Genomic DNA, 21,858 nt, shown 5'->3' with positions numbered 1-21,858 from the left:
ATTATTCATATTCCCTCAGAAGCTTCCCTTCTGGGACTTTATTTAAGTCATAGGAGGAGTAAAAAAAAAAGAGAAATCTGAATTCTGCTCTCATCTATCTAGGGTTCTTATCTTTTTGGCCTGTGCTTTTACAGAAATGAGCTGTGCTGACCCTGGAAATCTGCCATTTCATAAAATGAGAAGAAAAAAAATCAATTTCCCGTACAAGAGCAGCAAGACAGTTAATTAAAATTTGCTTTGAGATTCTTGCGCATAATGTTATTTACTTTTTTGCTTCTTATACTTTTCATAATATTATCATTCTGTCCTCAGGCTTAATTAGACTTCTTACCTCTCTTAATTACTGCTTTGATCTGGCTTTTAGCGAGTTTTCCTGAAGGTGGAGCCAAATGATGTCATTGGAAAGATGCCAGTTGATATCAGTTGATTTCAAGCTTTGCATGGACCCCAAGATGCCAACCAAAATTAAATCATCCATTCATGGATTTGTTAAGTAAAATATTTCAAACGTTTACAATGTCTCTATATATGTGTTATTTAGGTGATGACCTGAAAAAACCATGTCTGAGGTTCAGGGAACGGTCGAGTTTTCTGTGGAGCTACACAAATTCCATAATGTGGACCTCTTCCAGAGGGGGTGAGTTGATGTTTCCATTAATATGCAGCTGACAACAGAGGAGCAACCTACAGAAAAGAGTTAAATTGCAAAACAGGCTCTTTTCTGCCGAGTGCAGTTATATTTCATGCAATCTCCAGGGCAAAGAAGGATGTCATTGGGCTTTCATTGCTGTCAAGGAAGATCAATGTACATTACTTTCACTATAAACTCAGACTGACTGACTTGTTTTTGCAATACAATGTTGTAATGCTCCAAATTATTTTATGCCCCTGTTCAGATGTAAGTACAACGGCGGTTTTAAATGCTTCTAGACTGATTTTGAGTCTCCGTGGTAAATGATAGCTGCATTGAATTATAATGCAAACAATTTCATTTTAGGGCTATAAATCTAATGGCTACATTCTTTTAATGGAAGTTAGCTGAATCCTACCATTTCAGAAGGGAAAAATGAATACTCATATTTGTCTAAAGCTCTGCTTCTGTGGCCACACTGATTTTCACATCTCAATAAATTACAAGAAGATGTACAGTTCTGGTCTAGTTAAACTTTTGCCTCTATTATTTTTGCACCACCCTTCCTAGGAGATTTTAAAAAAACCTGATGGCTGTGAAGAAGCCTGGCCAGGTGTGAATTGTTGCTCAGCTTGCATATTGCACCCCACAGGTGTTCTTCAGTAAAGAAAAATTAGACAGAGAAGCACTTTTGGGGGAGACCAGGACACTCAGGTCAAAAGGATGTACTTCATGGGAAACAGTGGGTCTAGAGGAACAATATTTTCTTTCACCTACCACAACTGATATTTACAGAACACTAAATATTCTCTTTCAAACCTTGGCTTGGCACAGGGGTGGTTCACAGCTGATTTGTCTATCTTAAGCACCATTTCCCTCAGAAAAAAAACAGGAATTGTTTCAGGTATTGGGATGGATTAGGTAGAGCTGTTTCCATCAGTATAGAAGCATTTTGTTATTTGATTTACTTTGATGAAATGTGTGGGAAAAATGCTGGGAACTTGAATGAAGGAAACACAGCTTTATTTGGTTTTAACAGCTGGCATCTGTCATTCTGTTGCTCTCTCCAAGAGAATATCCACCAACTTTATGTTAGAGAGTATTCTGACTATGTCACGTACTGGTGTCAAACTGAACAAGAAAACTCTGTGCTTGAGCTGTTTGGTTTATCCAAGCTATTAAAAAAAAAAAAAAAATCCCCCTCCCCCCCCAGGAAAACAAAACAAAACAAAAACAAAAACAAACAAACAAAAAAAAAAGAAAAAAAAAGAAAAAGAAAAAAAACCCAAACCAAACAAAAAACCAAAAAGACAAAACCAAACAAAAACCCAAACCAACAAAACAAAAAAAAAATCCAAACAAAAAAAAAACCTCTTGTGCATTCTGGTCCTTATGATAATGGAAGGAAGAATTTCTCTTTTCTTTTTTCCCCTTGGTTTCTGGTGATCACTGTAATGTCTTTGATCTTTCTCACAACTGAAAATCCACTCCCATCTGTGGGTTATGTGATTTTTTTGGACTTAGACAAAAGGGTATTCAGAGGTTAGCCAGGAATTTTTCCATGTTTCACTGTGATGACCTTCCTGGTTTTTCTTCTATTGGTCTGATTTTGCATTCAATAATTTCTGTAAAATGCTTTCCTTGGCTTTGACAGTCAGATCAAATCTCTGATGTGGGGGTAAGCCTAGCACTAACACAGATAATATATTCAGCTGTCACACTAATGAGTTCCTAATTACCTTTGCTTTTTTCCCCACTGGTGCTTACCTTGCTTTACTGATTAATATTCCAAACACATGACACTATAGGTTATACTGCATTAAGTTGTTTGCAATAATTTTTGTTTCTGTGTATCCTGCACAATATTACATTTGCTTTCCTTCCACCATTTTAACCTTTGCATTTCCAGCAAAACCCTTCTGTCTCATATTTGCTGATAACTATGGTCTGGCTGACTTTATCTGCTCAGGCCCTTTCACCGCAGCATGAACGTGTGAAAAGAAAGAGTGGACAGGCTTGCCAAATTCCATTTTAACTTGGGGACACTTTTAATTTTGATTTTTTTATATTGCCATAGGTGATATTGGCTATAGACATCTGGGATATCTTGGACTTATGTGGTCTCCACAGATGAGACTGTGGTAGAATTGAGAATGATGTGTATTTTCTATTTAACTAGCATTTTTCTTCTCTGAGTGGCTTGTAAATTCAATCAATATCATTCCATCCTGATGAAGGTCAGAATAGTGATTTATGAAGTGTTGTCTATCAGAAAAGCAGAGAAATTGAAATTCATCTTATTTTCTGTGGGAACCCAGCATGCTGTGGTGTTTTTACCTCAAAAGCATGAACAGAACCAAAGAGCCTTAATAATAATTTATATCATATATTTTTCCTCCTAATATTTTGGTACAAAACCAAAATAAAAAATCATAATAAAATCCCTGAATATGCCCACAGATACAGAATAGTCCTACTCCTGTATGCCTAACTGACAATGCTGAAATTTATGGTTTGGAACTTGGCAGCTACAGAAATGAGGGCAATATTTCCCAAACCACTTAGTCTTGGCTAACAGTCCTGAAAGCATTGCCCTTTGGGAGAGTGTGGCTGTGCCAACCACAAGTCTTTTCAAGAAGAGCACTCCACTCAAATAAAGGAATGAATAAATCAATGTGATTTAGGAAGAATCAGCCCTTCTGGAACCATTGGGTGATAGATAATCAAGCTTGATTAAGGACATGATCTGCTGTCCATAAGTCACAAAGTGCTTTAAAGTGTTAGGCTGCTGGTAATGGCTCTGTTCTATTTTTGATTTTACTGGATGCTATTTTGAAATCTGTATGCATGCACAGCCAGTTGTCACTTCTACCTCCCCATGAGAAATGGAAGCTCCCTAAACTATTTGAACTACAATTTGTGCTATTTGAATCATGTTTCTTTACCTGTATGAATAGTTATTATACAAAAATCAGGCCTTTTTTTTTTTTTTTTGGTGAACATTTTTCATAGTTTTATGTTTTTGGTGAATATATATCAGGAACAGTCAGTAAATTACGTGTTGCAGGTAGTTTGGTCAGTTACTGTTAAATATATCTTCTTCTGGAGCACAAATATAACTGTGTCAGTATTTATACACATCAAAGTTTAAATGCTGTAGGTGCTGCTACAGGGGAAGAAAACTCTTTCTTTTGGTCAAACCGAAGGATTTGCAGTGCTGCTTGATGCCTGAGTTCTAAAGGTTGAGAAATAAGTAATGCAATTTCCGGAAGGAAAAACATTTTTGAGCTTTCCATCTTTAATTCTTTCTATCATGTGCTGCTTAATAACTGGTGACATTTTCTCTAGTGAAATTGGCTAACTGATTCTGATTTTCCTTAATAGAGTAGGAAATAAAATTATCCCTGACTGCCGGAGATCAATTAATTGATTTGCCTGGTTCTGTCAGAAGCAATCCTTCTGCACCTTTTTTTTCTTAAAGCTTTTCAAAATCTATTTGATTGAGGGGAAAAAAAATTAACTCCACAACTACTGTGTCCACAGGGTGAGTAATATTTGGAGTTTGTGAGGAAAGAGAGGAAACAAAGAAAGTGAAGTAGTGGCTGACCTGTAGTAGGATTCTGGCAACAATGTATTATAAACTAGGGCCAAGGTAAGTCACTGGTCACTGATCACAGGGCTGAATCAACTGCTTATCAGTGTTCTCAATCCTCAAATTCCAGGCTGCAATTTGTTAGTGTCTCACACTTATACTGGTGGTTTATGTGTGTGAGGGGTGGTAGTGATTCGAAATGAGTGGAAAAATGAAGTCCAGTTTCTTCTAAAAGGAAGGCACCATTGCCCTGGAGAAAAGATCAGTGGTTTCAAAGCTTGCAAAACACTACAAGGACCAGACCAGGGATCAATAGCATTCAGAGCTGCTGGAAAGAAGGTCGTCTGACTTAACAGACTAAGCTTTTGAGTGGCAAAACATCCCTGTTAACTACCAGAGGGAAAACTGGGGTTCAGTGTGCTTAGCAATGAAGTCATTCCTTAGGAACAAAATGCAGCAGCTCCTTTTCCCAACAAACTGGGGTTCAGCAATCCATCAGTGCCTCTCTTGTCAGATGAGTACCTGAAAAATACACATTGTGTTCAGAGGCTCAGACCTTATTTCTCAGAGCTTTTGAGGGACAGTCTCAGAATATATATAACATCATATAGTTTGAAAGTGTGGGACAGAAGTAAATCTTATTACTTTGTTCATAAAAATATGCATTTCTTCAGACTTCTCACCTGTAATGAAATACAAATCACTTTTGGACTGTAAATCTGTCATTTCGAAAATACTTACCTAGTGCATTTATGATGCATGAATTCTCTTTATTATAAATGAAGAAAAAAAAAGGGGGGGAATAAAAGGAAGAGGGCTTGTAAGCATTGTAAAGTGATGGAAGTGATGCCTTTTTAGAATAATGAATGCTGTCCCTTGGAACAGATGCATTGACAGAACTGACTTTTTTCTTGCCATGATGACATATTATCTTCACATTAAGGCATCATCCAATACTCTAAAAAAAAAAAAAAAAAAAAGGCATAAAAAAGAGAAAGCATAAAACCCCTAAGGAGTCAGTCACGGTCATGCAGTGATATTTGAGAACCTGCTGCACTGATCTGACAAGATGGAGCTTAGTTTAGCACAAATCTAAAGTCAAGACAGTAGCTGCAGTGCAGGTGTGCATGAAGCTATAGATCAGTGTGCCAAAGCGTAGCAAATGGCAACTTCATGAAAATCATGAATGATGGGTTATTGTCATGACAGCTGGTGAAGACAATTTTCCCATTTGGCTAATGAGTATAGCCATCTTTAATTTCTAGGCACTCTGTGTCTGCTGAAGAGAGCTGGGGAGTCTTGGGCAGTGGTAGGGGGGAAACTTTGAAAATAAATGGAGTGGAGCCTCAGAGGTGAGGCTGTTCTGCAGGTGAAGAGCAGCATCTCAGCAAAATCCACTGACAGGTAATTGAGTAGTCAGTGGAAAGTAGGGTGCTTTTGTATCTGGAAATGATCTTTCTCCTTCAAATAAGCAATACTCTGGCTTACCAACCCTAAATACATTAGGTAGCTGCTCTGTGTCACTTGGTCACCTATAGACAACTGAGTAAGAGGCCAGCTTCACCTCTTCTAATAAGAGGTTGTCTAACCAAGGCAGTACCACAGAATTAGTACAAATTCAGAAATAAGGGGCCTGGACAGACACTACTCAAGGCCTTGAGATAATGCTTTAGATGCTAGGTTGTGATTGTTTCCCACACTCTGTTCCAAGCAATCATTAACACAGAGTAAAAACCAGGCATGTGCAATGTCAGAGGGAAAATTCTGGACAGCACAGTGATTTGGAACAAACACATGTTGGAGAGCCCAGAAATGTTATAGCAATTTGAGAGCTTCTCAGAGCTCCAAATGTCGTCTTGCCATTCCTCAACCCATATGGTCCAGCCTCACCACTTGTTCTGCTCCCATTTGGCACCCATGTCACACAACATGGGTTGACTGAGTCACATGTTGAGAAAGAATGTGCTCAGTTTGCTTCAGCCACCCTTCACACATGGGATAGCAACTGTTTCTCTCTTGGTCATGAACACCAGTGTGATAACTAGTCATTCAAACAGCTTACTTAAAAGTGCACGTTGCACAACATTCAGCAAATTGGTCTCTATTCTTGGGCACATCAGAGGAAAAAAAATCAAGCATGTTGTAGGGAATCAATACATTCACTTCCTTTCTCTCTTTCTGATCCTGGTCTTGTTAGAATAGTCTCTGGTTTTCCCCACCTGCAGAAAATAAACAACTGGGACTTAAGAAAGACATTTGGAAGGATCAGTAAATGCTGCAAAGCAATTTCTGAACCAAAGATAAAAGGTGGTGATACTTACAGAGAGAAGAGTTTGGTATAGATGCTCTGGCATCCAGGTGGAAAGCTTTGTACACACCAGGAAAATTAATAAATCAAAGGTAAGGATACAGACAGAGAAGGCATTCTGCTTGCTCCTGGAAGACAAACATTAAAATATATCATATAGACAGTGCTAGCCAAGAGGAATGTCATGCAAACAGATGGGATCCACTCTCCTAGGAAATAAAATGCAAGCTGTGATCTTAGATTAAAGTCTTGGGCAAAAAAATAGAGTTAAAAAGAGAAGAAAAAAACAAAATGAAACTTCTGGGATTTAGCCAGCTTTTAATGCTCATCAGCCATTAACCTGGAAGACAGTTCATTCTATCATCTGTAACATTAAAAATTGACTATTATAAGATTTTCTTCAAAGCTCTTGATGTGTAATTTGGCACTGCCTTTCCTATTTTTATAAGTTCAATTCACAAAATAAAAAAATATTTCTAAAGGCAGAGATCTTAAATTTAAAGTGTCATCTCCTAAAATATCAGAAGTGGCTTTGATTTCCCTTAAATTCTGCTAATCAAATGTATTAATTTAATGGACTACATGCATGTGTTTGAGGTTAATTTCTACTTGAACCAACAGATTTTATACAAAAAAGTGGCTTCTCTTTGTTCTTAGGTCTTTTAGGAGTAGCTGTGATCTTCATTGATGCACTTGGATCTGTTTTACCCTCTATCTCCCCAATGAATTGATGAAACAAGCACCATAAACTCTTACAGTCATTGTGTCATTAAGTGCAGCACTGAAAATTGAACTCCTCCAGGATGTGACACACTTGTTGAGGAACTGGACAGAGTGACATGAAGACTTAAGGCATGGAGCATTGCATACTGCTGAAAAGCAGAACCCAATTTTATTAGCAAACCACATTGCTCAGCTAAAATCACATATTAGTGATAATCAAGTCAGCCTGCTTTGTGCTGTAAGCTAAACAGGTGAATACCTGGAGACCATCATCCTGATGATAAATCACTAAAACAAAGTTTATTTCATGGCTAAAACTGAGTGCAGAAAGAAGCTGCAGAGCTTCTTTGTTGTATCTATGCTGAAGAAGACTATGGTCATACTCATCCTAGACTCAGGGAATCGTTCATGCTGGAAGGGAACTTCTGTGATCTTCAACCCAATACCTGCTTAAAGCAGGAATTACTGAATTCAGACCAAGTTACTCAAGGCCATGTCCAGTCCCATCTTGAAAACTTCCAAGGACAGAGATTCGCAGACTCTGCCCAATAAATTTCAGAGTTTAAATATAATCAAAGGATTTTACTTTTCCCTTGCAAGGACCAGGTCTTGCTGTCCTCCCAAGAGCTTGTCCTGTATTTAAAGACAGGATTTGCTGCTGGTGGTCACTCTGTGCTTTTCCTAGGGGTATACACAGTGTGTGCCACAGAGCCACGGAGTGGTTTGGGTTGGAAGGGGCCTTAAAGACCATCTAGTTCCAACCCACCCATGTAACAATGTGATAAATTCCAAATACAGGTAATTTCAGCTGCCTCTATTTGTTGTTTGCAGAGTGCTTTGGAGAGGAAAAGTGCCAGAAGAACTAAAAACACCACAATCACCCTCACATGAAAACTTGGAGAATAAATTCTCATTCCCTAAAAAATTGCACACAAAGAACACAGTGGGTTTTTTGAAGCATTTCATAGTTATTTTATTACCAGACCTTCACATTCACTCATGTCTGGCATTCTCTCTTTTTAAGAATAATTGCCCTGACACAGGCTGTGCTGATGCCATGTTCCTGGCTTGTTCTAGTTAAAATCAGTGCTTTAAAACTGTGTCATTTCACTTGTTCTTAAGTAATAAAATGTTGCAGCACATACACATAAATCCTTTCACAAGCCTGGGGGCTTAGGCTTCCTTCCACAGCTTACACTACAGAGAGCTGAGTGATTCCCAGCAGCAGACATGGGTCCATCTGTAACCCTCTGAGCTAGGAACTCTAGTCAACATCTCAGGTATAGTTGTGTATAAATATAAATCATGTGAGGTGAGATCAAAGTTACTTTCTGACATAATTCACTCAGAAAGTCATCAATGCAACAAGGTAAATGTCACTTGAACTGGGGTGATGTTTGTTTTCTGCAGAGGAGACAGTCGGTAGATGTTAAGGTGCAAAGGTTTAATTTTTGGCCAGCCAAATGCAACATTTATCCCAGTTTGGGGCTTTTTGGTTTTTTTTATGTAAGGGCTTGCAAAAAACACTCTTCCTTTCCACTCCTCTATTACTGATTGACAGCAATGAATTGTTTAATAAGTGAATGGAACCTGGATTTAATATTTTTAAGATTTTTTTTTTTAAAACTGTTACATATTTAATTGTTTTTGGAGCTTTGGGGTACAACCTGCCATGGTTTTTGTAACAACTGTGAGCATTCATATATTAATTGTAAATAGTACAAGACTTTCTTGTCAAATTGCCTCACTCCAGGAAATATGGTTTTAAAAGAAAGGGGAAGGATGGGCATATAAAACATAGATATTACCAAATGCTCAACTACAAACTCTTTAGTGTCAAACATGTACATAAACATGCACATAAACATACCAGGTGACAAGCTTTGGTTTTTTTAATCCCATTCTGTATGAGATTTTTATATGATACCCATCACTAACATCTGAGTAGTCCTCAAAAGTGTTAGATGAAGAAAAAATCCCCACACCAGTGGGGTTTTTCTCTCACTGTTATGTCCACATTATTTTCAGAGAGGAGGCACTGCCTAATGTCCAGGAGATGAGGTTTACCTTTATTTTCCTGTCCCATATTTGAAGCAATCCTGTCCTTTGGCAATACTTTTCATACTCTTCATTGCACTTTTGAAAGGTGCATTTCAATGTAACTAAAGCTGAAATACAGTATCTGACTGTTGCTATTTGTTGGAATGAGTAGCGAGTTTGGGAAATTACCTGAGGTGGGTTTAAATGACCTTTCAGCTCATCAACTATTATCTACAAACACAGGAGTAGTAATGATATATCAGAAGATTGTCCTTTATAGCTACAATTACAAATGCTCAGATGCTGTGATAGTAGAAAATATTACTGTGTATGGGAAAGGTTTTTTCTGACTTTCATTTATCAGATATCTTTGTATTCAGCTTAAAATACCCCAAAGTCTAATTTTCAGAGTGGAAAACTGCACACAATCTCTTGATCAGATCCTTTTAAGATGGCTTATGCTGTCAACTCAAACTAATTACTCTTTTTTGGACGTGTAATCCTTTAGAGTTTCCTTGCTGTATTAACTGGTTTTGGAACTGTTTAAATCTATGGGTGCAATTAAGCTATGTGGTGTATATGCTGCAGACAGGGTGGACTCAAGATCCAATGAACAAACCAGTTGTCCTTTGTCCTTGCATTAATGGAGTTCAGTATATTGTGTGTCTGGATGGGATGATCTCTTTTAGCACTTTAATTACTTAATGTGCTTGCTGCAACAAAAGTACATTAACAAACACAAATCAATTTCTCTCATCAATCCACGTCCACTTTGTTACAGTGAAACATTAATTCATTTGTGGGGATAACCTCTGCCAATGAAAGGTATTACAAATAAAATGCAGCTGAAAAATGAACTGTTGTTTAGTAATCTCTTGTTCCTGTTTGGCTGTGCATGATAAATCTTTATAAGGATGTCTGGCAACAAATGAGAAGTCAGTTTATAATGTCACTTTTTGGAGTGTTGTCTGCCACCAAAACCCACCACAAATACTGAGAAAGCTGTGGATTTTTAATTGATTTTTTAATTTTTTTGTTGACCCGTTTAAAGTAATCTCCTTGGTTTAGCTCTTTCCAGGACTCACATGACCTCCTCACAAGATAAACTCTGTGAAGCAGAGGAAAGAAATAAGTTGATGCAATAGACCCACTAGAGCTTGAGGAAGGACAAGGTGGGAAGATTCTCAGAGAGGAACAGCCCTGGGTAGCTCAATCACTTTAAGGTCTATAAAGTATAAAGAAAGAATGGTAAATTATAGAATGGTTTGGGACTTTCAAGGTCATCTTTTTGCAACTGCCCTGTCATGGACAGGGACACCTTCCACTAGACCAGGTTGCTCCAATCCTGGCCTTGGACACTTCCAGGGATGGGACATCCACAGTTTCTCTGGGCAACCTGTGCCAGGGCCTCACCACCCTCTGAGTGAAGAATTTCTTCATAATACCTAATCTAAACCTCTCCTCTTTGGTTTAAAATCCCATATCCTGTCACTCTGCTGGTGTGTAAAATCCCTCACTCTCTTATAAGCCCCCTTTAGGTACTGGAAGGCTGCAATGGGATCTCCTGCAGTCTTGTCTTCTCAAGGCATAACAATTTCTATTCTCTCATCTTGCCAGTAAAAATTAAAATTTCCTCCTGTTCTCAGGTCCTGATGCTTCCCTCATTGGAAGCAATGATGGATCACTCTTGACCTGCTGCTCTCCTTCAGGACTCTGCAGAACTTGGTTGATGGTCAAGCCCGTTAGGATGGTCCAATCCCAAGAGTATCCTGGTGGCAGATAATATCCTTCATTTTTCAAGATTCTCTTCTAGCCAAATTAGCAAGGTACAAAATCCACTGAGTTCAGGCATTGAAAAATTAAGGGTAGTAGAGAAACTATTAAAGGGAGCCAGTGAGATTTTCATTCTCTAAGGCAGATGGCAAATCCATAAGTGATCTGGATGGCCAGATTGACTGAGCCCTCACCATGGTGGCTGAGGACTCCAAGCTGGTGGCCAGGTGGATGTGTCAGGAGGGGCCTGGACAGGCTGGAACAGCAGGCAACAGCAACTGTTTGAAGTTTGGCAGAGTCCTAGCCCTGGGATGTCATAACCAAAGACCTGACCTCTGAGGAATAACAGGAGATCTCCTCTGACTGAAGGTTACATCTCCCTGGAGAGGAGAAGGCTCAGGGGGAATCTCACCACAGTGTCCCAGTAAGTATCCCAGGGTAACTCTGAAGAGGACACCCTGTCTCTTCATGACAAGCTTCATGGTGAAGACAAAAGGCAATTTACACCAGAAAAGGTTTCATCCCTTAGAAGAAAGAAATTTTTTCAGTGAGAATAATCATTCACTGGAACAACCTCAAGGGTTAGGTCATTGTAGAGTCCCCATCTCTGGAGGTTTTCTAGATGTGAGTGGTCTAGAAAAGGCTGCTGGATATCTCCTGGCTTCCATTCCCATGAAAGGCTGAACTGGATTATCTTTTGAGGTCACTTCCATTCTAGGCTATTTTATGACTCTGTGACTCTATGAAGAGTGTTTTTCTGTGGATCCTTGTGGAAGATAAGTGTGGGTTTCACTTCTAGCTGTTTTGGGAATAACCCCCCTCATTCCAAGAGCAGATTTGCAAGCAGCTTGGAGGCTTTGCTGCTGCAAAGATAAGTGGCTGCAAACTCTTGGTTTTTCCAGAGTTTGGTGGTAGCTCAGGTAGACACATCATCATTTGGCTCTGCTGCTGTGTTGTTCAGTATTGCTCTGATTCTATTTTTTTGTCTGGGAATAATTTCTTCTGGGACAAAATTTCTGAAACACAAGGTTTTGTGAATTCTTATATTATTAATATTAATATTTTTAGGATTAGCTCAAAATGAGAGCAGAGCTTGAGAAGAGGGGACAGATTAATGATACAATTGGGAATGAAAACTCACCTCTCTGTATAGATTTTCTGTAAAGGACTGAGGACTCATATTGACAAAAAAACATTGTGAAGAGGTTTCAGTGTAGTTGTTAGTGCTGAATCCATTCAGCAGAAAATGGGATTTCCATCTCTAGAGCTGTCAGGCTTGTGCCAGCACTGAGTGTGCTTTCAGAAGAGAGTATTTATCCTTGGTAGAGGGGGAAGTGTCCCTTCGATGCTGCCAGCACTTCAATGAGAAGCATAGGAGAATTGGTAAAATCCCACATTTAGCAGTGAGTTTTGTTTGAGTGAGTGGGTAGACAGAGAGATGACCCATTTCTTGAGAAAGGTTAGCAAAGGAAATGTGATGCAGACATTGTATCACAAATCTGTCTCTTGAAATTTTTGGAAAATAAAAGCTGGAGGTTCCCTGTGCAGGAACTGGAAGCAGGGGCAGCAGGGAAGGGCTCTGTGGGGAGAGCCTGGGCTGCACCACACCAGACACAGACAGTCCCTGGGGCAAAGGGCAGGAGGAGCTGGGAATGAAGGAGCAAGGCAGAGACTGGGAAAAAGGCAGGAAGAGGAGTCAGGAATCTAAGAATATGGCTGGTTGAGCCTCAAAAAAAAAAAAAAAAAAAGGGTTTGATTCAGCGAATTGGGGTTTGTTTTTGTTTATCATCAGCCTACTCTGCTTTTACATATAAATAAATTATTTTCCCCAAACCATGTCTGTTTACCCTGTGATGGCAAGTGCTCTATCTTTATCTTGAGCCAAGAAATTTTTTTGTTTTCCTTTCTCTTGCTGTTCTCTTGAGGCAGGGGAGTGAGGAAGCTGGCAGCTGACCAAGGCCAACCCAGAGCACCCAGGTCCATGTCCAGGTGTGCATTCTCTGACCAAAGCAGAGTGGTGGTGGAAATCCTGTGCTTTTCCTGCATCTCTAACTGTCACTTCAGCTGTAATATCTCTTCATTTTTACTGATCAAATTATCTCTGTATGGTTCTCTTTTTTTCTAATAAGGTTGCAATCTCTCTTTTGTCACTAGTGCTTCCTGTTCTGCCTCCATCAGTTCCTTCAGCACTTAATCAGAGCTGCCTTCTGTAGGTAGCCATGTCTTGTATCATCCAATTTAAACTGTAAGCAGACATCTGAATCTGGTTATTGTACTGTTGCTGTTGTAATCTTTCTTCGTTTTCTTTTAATTCCCTTACCACTTTCTTAATCCTTTGCAGTTGTTCCAACCAGCTTACAGTCTCTAAGACCTCATTACTTCCATTCTTCAGTTCTTGCATCTGTGCTACCAGTTTTTCTATTTCTTTGTCAGAGGCTGTAAATTCTTGATGGTTTTGTTTCTTTCCAAATAAAAAATTATTGTATTCACCAATCCTCTATTTTATTTCTGCTTGCAAAAAATCTATCTCATATTCTGTAAGCATTCCAGAAGTCTTTGATGTTACTCCTAAGTTTTAACTGTTCTTCCTATTCCTTAATTTCTTGCACCCCATTAACTTTTTCTTTTAAAAGCTGGTTTATCCATCAATTGCCACTGTTTTTCAAGGACTGAAATTTGCTTTCTCAGATATACAGGCTCCAATAATTATTTAGCTAAGTCCTGATTTCTATGCAGTTGTTCCCCACTCTGTACATCCTGTTTTATCATTTGAGAGGACAAGCTCAAATGGTCCTTTCCTCCCTGACACTAAAGCTCTTGTTTGTCCTTCACTAAAAATTCTACTTCCAGTCCTAGAAATTAATTATAGGAGGAGCAGAGGTGTTACAGTTTTTTGGCATATCACTTTCTTTTCTTATGGAGTTGTACAGGCCGTGGGAAACATCAAAAAATTATGTTTTGTACAAACATGTAGTTTTTGCTCCACATTCTATTCTGACACTGAAGAGTGTCCACATTTCCTAGTTGTACTTTAGGTGGTTTTTTTTCTGATTCTGTACTGAGGTTTTTAGTCTCTTAGAATAGGAAATGCTGCTTGTTTGTTTTTCAGTTTCATTATTTGTACATGTATGACACAGACATGTCAATCTCTGTTTACATCTCACAGGGGTTACCCTCATAAATAAATCTGTCTGTCTGAATAAAGAACCAAATTTTGAGAAGAAATGAAGCATTGCAATCCCTTTAATGGGAGGACATTGAGTTGTAATGAGTTCTAGGAATCAGGATCCAAAAGAGAACAGGATCAAATTCCCCTCTGAAACTCACATGAGACAGCTTAGGAAATCTTCACATTTCCATCTTAGGAAATGGCTGTCAGTGTTCAAGGAGTGTCTGGATGATGCTCTCAGTCATGTGGATTAGTTTTCATTAGTCCTATGAGAGACTTGGGCTCAATGATTGCTCGAACCCAGTGATGGGCCCCTTCAAGCCTGAGATTTTTTTATTCCTCTGTGAGTTGAATGAAAGAACATAATCCCCTCAAAATACTCCATAAAAAAAAAAAAGTTGCACTTCAACAAAAACCACTGAAACAGTGTCTTTGTGCTTCTGAAAAAAAATTCTGTTTTCTCACATTAAGAATTGAGCTGGACCCAGACAAAAAATGTTGAATTTTATATTTCTCTGCTATGATACTGATCCGCCCCCCCTGGGCTCAGTTTCACACAGCTCTGCACTCCCTTGGGAACGTGCTGTGTGCTCCCACCTTGCACCTGCTGATGCACCTGAGCAGAGCACTGGTCTGACGTGCTGGGTCAGTGCTGGGAAGGAGGGCCTGTGACCCCAGATTGCTTTGGGACAGAGGTGGCAGTGAGTGTGAATTCCCTTGGGCTCCAGCAAATGTCAGGCCTTAGTGGAGGATCTTTCCAATTGCAGCAAGGTAATGCAGCTCCTCTTTTTACTGAAGACTGAGATTGAGTCCAGTGATGGCAGATCAATAAGAGAGCAATGTCTGTCTGAGATCATGGACTAATGTCTGTCTGGGATCAGGAGACCATCCTGCAATTGTGAGAGTACAGGCATAGCCATGAGACAAAACGAGTCTGAGACCACACAACTCAACCCATCTGCACAGGTTTGTTCCCCCACAGCAAGTGTTCAGCCTGTATGAGATTTCCTGGTGTTTGAGCTGGCCAATTTAGTGACAGCAGAATTCAGGGATCTGCTGGATGAAATAAGTAAAGAGAATTGTCCTGGGATCATGATTCACTCTGTGTCAGGTCACACTGCATCTCCACTTTGTTCATTACCCTAAACCTGCTTCTTTTGGAATCTAATTCAGTGTCAATGGCTAGAAGATACTCAACTCTTTTATTCATTTGGGATAAGAAAATTATCAGGCTGTGAATAAAGTAAAAGACTCTCCTTGGTCTGCTGGATTAGACATTGTGTCCCCAATAGTTTGTATCTTTGTTTCAAGGTCACTTTGGCTTTCAGCCCTCTGAGAAGTTCTGAGATATGAAAAACAATTGTACAGTTTTTAAAGTAACAGCTTTTTTGAAGTCATTTCATGCTTATAATTTTCATTTTTCTCCTGTTTCCAGGAGTGGGATACAAAACAAAATGTAGTGTAAATAACCCCATCTCCAAGCCTGTTTATCCATTTCACTCCACAAGCACAGAAGCACTTTAGAAATCTCATGAGACATGATGTTTGCCTTATTGTACTAAAAAAAAAAAAAAAAAAAAAAAGGTAATAAAAGGGTTTCACTTGATCTTCAGGAATATTCTGCTAATTTTATATATACTAGATGACTTTTAGAATCTCTTGATTGCACCCAGAACACGTGAGGGTTAATTCTCTCTGTCATATAATCAGAATGTAAGTTTTTCCAGGTGCTTCAGTTAGAAAAGCAAAAAATCTCTCATCTTTAGCTCTTCATATGATATAAGAACAGTTTGGAAAAGGTTACTACTTGACTGTGAGACTAAATTAAATTATGTTCTCAAGGTTTCCTATTGCTTTTGAGACAAGAATATGAGTGCTCCTATACTTATTGGAGTCCTAATTTTTCTGCCCTTTCCTTTCACTGCCTTTCTTTTCCAACAATAAAGCACATTTCTATCATTTTACTCTTTATTCACCATTCTACTGCCCACTCCTCTTCACCCCTACCTTGCTGTGATGACTGGAAGAGATGAAAAGGACAAATTGCTTTAAAAGCATGAATATGGGACTAAATAAAAGACAGCATTGCTACCTTGATGAGCATAAAAGGGCAAGAGCCCCTGAGGTGAGCATAAAAGGAGATGTAAAGAGAGCTGGTTGGTGTAATTGTCAGAGAGCTGCAGGGTTTCATGGGCTGGAGATTTTTATGGCTTGTGGGATTGCAAGTTTCTGCAGAGGAGAGGTGATCTGATGACACTACAAGAAGCTGGACATATAAAAATTATCAAGGTTGTGGCTTACCTGGATCCAAATGAAATCCTTGCCTGAAAAGCATCAAGTGCCAAGTGTAGGCTCTTCTTTGGCAATGCACTGAAATACTTTAGTGGCTCTTCTGCCAGAAGTTGGGTATAATTTTTCTACGTTATTCCCAGAGAACTTTGTTCTTGTGATCTTCCAGCCCTAAATCCTGGACTCAGGACATAAGTATCCATGTTTGATCCAGGGATATGCTGAGCACCTTCTGACAATATTGAGAACCCATGTGTACTGTTTGCTTGGATGAGAAGGAATCACACCAAACACTTCCCAAGCCTGCAGAACTAGGCAGAACTGGTTTTAAAACAATAGAGCAATTTAATCTTATCTGCATGATGCAGACTCCTGGTAGGTGAAAAGTTTGCTTTCATAGACCCACTTTGTCTTTTACTGAGAGACCAGTGTGTTACTGCACTGCAAGGAGGGTATGTGACTCTCCCCACACTATTAATTTTAGATCTACCTTCATCAAAAGTTAAAGAGCTTGAGAATAAAACTGGGATGAGAATTGTAGAAACCTCATGTGATAAATGGTTGTGGAGTCTGAATTGGGGCACTGCAGCTGTGTTTGACTGACCTGCCCTGGCTCAGCAGCTCTGGGCATCACAGAGGGAGTTGCCAGACAGACCTGTCACTGTGTCTGCAACACTGAGGGTTGGAAAAGCCTTCCCCTCCTACCTCTAATAGCATCCAAAGTCAGTGTAAGATTCCCTGGGCTGTCTGAGGTGTTCTTCCTATTTCCAGAAAGGTGAGAAGAAAGTGCTAATAGTGGTGATGACTTCTGTGAACATCCCTCTCCTGCCTGCTGCTAGCTCCTGTGTCCCACACTCACTCCCTTTTTTTTGGCCTTTTCTAGAGCCTGCCAGAAGCTTGAGGTAGTTAGGTCAGAAAAGCTTCTTAAAATAATATTTAATTGAGAAATGTCTGGATTTTTTTAGAAATGTCTGAAATATTTTGTGGCCGTATTGTAGGGCTTCCTCATGCACATGGTATTACAGATTGTGCTTGTATATATAAAAATGTTGTAATTTTTCAGATATGCTCCACACTCTGATTTATCTCTGTTTTCAATCTTAGGTTTAAATTTTCACCTTTTCCCTTTGCTTGAATAGCCAAAGAACCCACCAAAATATTTATATACAAAATAGGGATGGATTTACACAGTGCAGTTCTGGGTGACTCATGCACTTTAGAGATCCACCAAATATTATTGACTCTGTTAGATATGTAACCTTAAACATTATCACCACAAACAAGGAAAATTCTACATTATTTTATGCAAACTTACAGAATTTTTTGGCTACACTTCTGACTTGTTTCACTAAAAGGAAAAGAGAAATAAACAATGGTCTGCTTGCCTTCCTTGCCCTGGTGTTCTCCCTATACTTCCACAATGGGTATTGCTTTTCAGTTTTTACTTTTTCAGAAGGAAGCTAATCTGATAAAAAGCTTTATTTTTTAACTTTGGTCCCCAGTGTTTGTATGGAAAGTAAAAGTGTGTTTGGCAGATTACAGATTAGTGTTTTTTTTCTGGGAATCAGCCTGTGTGGTTGCAGATGTTTACTCTGTCTAGCATAAACTTCTGGAATATCCATCAGGAAGCCCTCAGATGGTAACACACTTGGCATCTTCTGCTGGGGATCATCAGCACAGAACAAAAAATGCTCTTAATGCTGTTGGAAAGAGAATTAGGTTTTTAGCATCTGAAGACCTTGAGCTCAAAGCCCATGAAGTTAAGCCTTGCAATGAGATTTTGAGCTCTCTTCTATTGCTGTTTTCATGAAGACATCCATCTTTTTCCTTGCCTGTCAGGCTTTTAGGCTTTTTCTCACTGACTCCCAAACCAGTGTGCTGCAGTCCTTGGCTCCCTGGAAGCAGTAATTCAATGGAGAAGATTTGCTGATATCCAGGGGTTCCTGGAGGACAACTCCAACACTGGTGTGAGGAGCAGCTGGAGCTCCAGGCTGACTCATCAGGCTCAGACACAGCTCGTTTGTTTGCTGGATGTAACAGCTTAAGGGTTGTTTATTTAAATGCAGCTAACCTGGGATGAAATTTTAAGCCTTGGAGCTGTTCAGGTACAATTCAAAGCTGGTGGAAGTTGAACTTGTCTGGCTCCTGGGACACTTACTGAGCCAAACATTTTGATTTCCGTGCTGTAGGGATGATCAGGGAGGAGCAGTCTGGTCTGTCAGTGCTCCTGGTGGGACTGATCTGGTTTGGTGGTGTGAGGCATCAATATTATCTTACAGACTGCTTCTCTCAAAGCAGTCAACCCTTCTTAACCTGAGTTTTACAGTGCCATTACAGGGCAATTGCAGGGAAAGACAAGTAGGCAGCAACTTGGACAACTAGATGAGAGCTGTGATATTCTGGTATTAATGTGAGAGGAGGGAGGAAGGAAAGGAAGGATGGAGTCCAGAGCATCAGTAACAGGGCTGGTACCAGCCTGCTCTCTGTTGGTTTTGATGTAAATCCTCTAGAATTAGCTACTGCCCTGTGCTATGGTTAGATCACTAGAGATGATGTGATGAGTTATCTGTAGCAAAAACATTTTATTACCCTAACATTAGGAGAGGAGGTTTGAGCACCTCAGTGTCAAGAGACTGAGAGGTGTCAGCAGCTCTGCCCCGTGCAGGGGGAGGCAAGGGCAGGGCTTGTCACCCAGCACATCTGTCAGTGCAGCCAGGCTCCTGAGGGAGGCTCCAGAGCCAGGACTGAGAGTCAGGGCAGGTCAGCAGGACCTAATGTGTGTCCAGCCACAGGAAAACAAAGAAGCCACTTGAATTGTTTAATTTTAAAGATTAGAAGTTAAAAGTAGCCAGTGAATGTGGGGATGGCAAATTCATTGCTACTAGGGTGACCCATGCAGTTTATCTTGCAAGAGAGAAGGGACTTTGTGTAGTATGCAATGACTGCATAAATAAAATTGTACTGCAAATAAAAAGGATCCATGTCTTATAAATCATTTGGAAATTTACTGATCTTCCCCTAAAAACAAATTGGCTTTTTCATTGCTGCTTCTGGTAGAAGCTCTTTTGAACACAGTTTTGCTCCTTTGCCAGCTGCAGAGCTGCAGTTTTTACATCTAAACTGGATTTATTCATGGACTGTTTATATGTGTTTGTTCTTGTGCCAATGTTGTACTTTCTTGTACCTCAGTCTTCTTTCTTCCTGATTATTTTCCTCCCAGTATATTTATAGATGGAGAGGGGATCTGATTGCTCTGTTTTGCTGAGTTAAGTGTACCAAGTTCCTTTAGTTCTTAAAATCAGCTTGCTGTTTCCTGATCTTTCCTTCACAGTGCCTGTACCACATTTTCTGGCAATTTTCAATGCTCTCCCTACTTTACTGAAGCCTAAATAAGTTTTTTTCTGCACTGCTCTTCCATTTAAAAAGGGGAAAAAAACCAAAAACAAACAAACAAAAAAAATCCCCCAAAAAAAACCCAACCACAAACCAGATGTTTACTCAAAAAGAGGTACTGCCTAGCCTAACTCTAATGAGCCAGACTCAGCCTAATTGCAGTAAAACAGGAATTGTGCTGCAGTTTCTCATTTATTCCCTAATTATTCTTTTCCTTAAATCTACTGTAAAGCCTTATGTATTTCTGGGGCCACTCTCAGGGAGCCAAGTGATGTCCATTCCACTCCCTTTGCAAAATGACTGTTCAGCTTCTGCTCTTCGCCAGCCCTTCTGTAACTTCATGGATTTATTGTATCTGTTGTAAGTCTGTATTACCAAGTGTCCAATTCACATGCTACTTCTACCAAGGTCCTCTAAGAAAAATAGCTTGTTATTTTTGGAGGCACTATCTCATTTATCATTACTGTCAGCTCCATATCACTATCAGGCAGTGCTTTCCTACACATTTGTGGTGGAGGACCTCCTGTAAATATTTTGGTGGCCTTTGCAATGTCTACCTCAGTCTGATTCTCCAGTTTTAAGTATAGATTTTGATCTCCACACCCTGTTCTGTTCTTTATAGTTTTTATGTTCATGCTTCACATGATTTTAGAGAGGGTCACTCAGCTGGGAAGAGATGAAGTTGTCTGTAGGATTTCTCCCCAAGCCTGAAATTCAGAGAGAACCTCTTACACTGAGAGGGAGGAGCTATGTCCCTGGAATTGCCCCCACCCAAGCAGCTTCCCACCCTCAGGGCTCTGCAGTGAGTGTTCCTCTCAGGTGAGAACAAATTATGCAGACTTTAGGAGAGATTAGCAGACAAACCTGATCCCTCTTTACCTGAGGGGATAGGAAGAGTCTGGTGAGCATGACCAGACAATGAGACTACTCCTTGATAAGACTATTTAGAGCCAGCTGGAGATCACTTTGTTTTGAGGAAAACAGAGCACACTGTATGGTCAGGTGTACCTGTGTGGGAGCTCAGCACATCACTCCTGATGTCCAGAGCTACCGAGAGAACCCTTGGGGGGGGGGGGCTCAAGAGTCTTGGAATGTTGCCAAAAGCACTTGGTAGCTTGATTTTGATCCATCTAGAGATGTGCCACCGATGTATGAAGAAATAGAACCTGCGAGAATCACTCGGGTGTAAATGGTGAAGGGAAGATATCATTATAGGGTGAATCACAAATTTTGAAGTTTTGGTACAGGGAGGTTGTAGAGACAAGATGGAAGAATCAGAGCGTGCCACCAAGCTCTTCTTTCTTCTTCCTGTCTTCCATCTTCTAGAGTGGTGTTAGCATTTGGAGATTGGTCTGAGATGAGGGTGTAGTTAGTGACGAAGATGATAGGTATTGGAGATAAAAAGTAAATATGATATACGTAGTTTTTGTTATAAAAGATGCAACCGCCTTGGGGGTGAGCAGGGTGCCTTTGGCTGCCGTGCTGGTCAGATCCTTCGGGCAGAGAAAAGACTTTATAGATAAAAAATAATAAACAATTCTGAAGACCGAAAAAACCTAGCGTCCAAACTCATCTTTTGAAGCCCAGCGTGCAAGAGCCATCCTGAGCGTGTGTAGGGGCAGAGACAGACAGCCGACCCCATATACCTGTTGCCTCTCAGCATGATTTATGTCATTTATAGCCCAGAGTCCCTCACTGGAACTGATGAGTGGTCTTAGTACCCCCCAAAAACCATTTTCCTTCTGCCATCCTGTTAGAATCATGGAAAGGTTTGGGTTGAAAGGGACCTTCAAGATCATCTTGTTCCAACCCCTTGCCAGGGCATAAACATCTTCCACTGCTCAGGTTGCTCAGGGCCACATCCAATTTGACCCTGAACATTTCAAGGGATGGAGCACCCCCAGCTTCTCTGGGCAACCTGTGCCAGAGGTCTCACCACC

At 40.0% G+C, this 21,858-nt stretch overlaps 1 protein-coding gene across 1 annotated transcript in view; it reads left to right on the top strand.

Moving 5' to 3' along the window:
• The first annotated feature begins 537 nt into the window (after positions 1 to 537).
• Positions 538 to 21,858, top strand: part of FAM135B (family with sequence similarity 135 member B) — a 139,212-nt gene continuing 117,891 nt past the window's right edge. Inside the window, exon 1 of the mRNA XM_059867520.1 lies at positions 538 to 637. Coding sequence (XP_059723503.1) covers positions 561 to 637 — 77 coding nt within the window. The 5' untranslated portion in view covers positions 538 to 560. The remainder of the gene's footprint in view (positions 638 to 21,858) is intronic.

This window comes from Haemorhous mexicanus, chromosome 1, assembly GCF_027477595.1.
Source record: "Haemorhous mexicanus isolate bHaeMex1 chromosome 1, bHaeMex1.pri, whole genome shotgun sequence".
Lineage (NCBI taxonomy): Eukaryota > Metazoa > Chordata > Aves > Passeriformes > Fringillidae > Haemorhous > Haemorhous mexicanus.
This window is presented reverse-complemented; position numbering and strand designations above follow the sequence as displayed.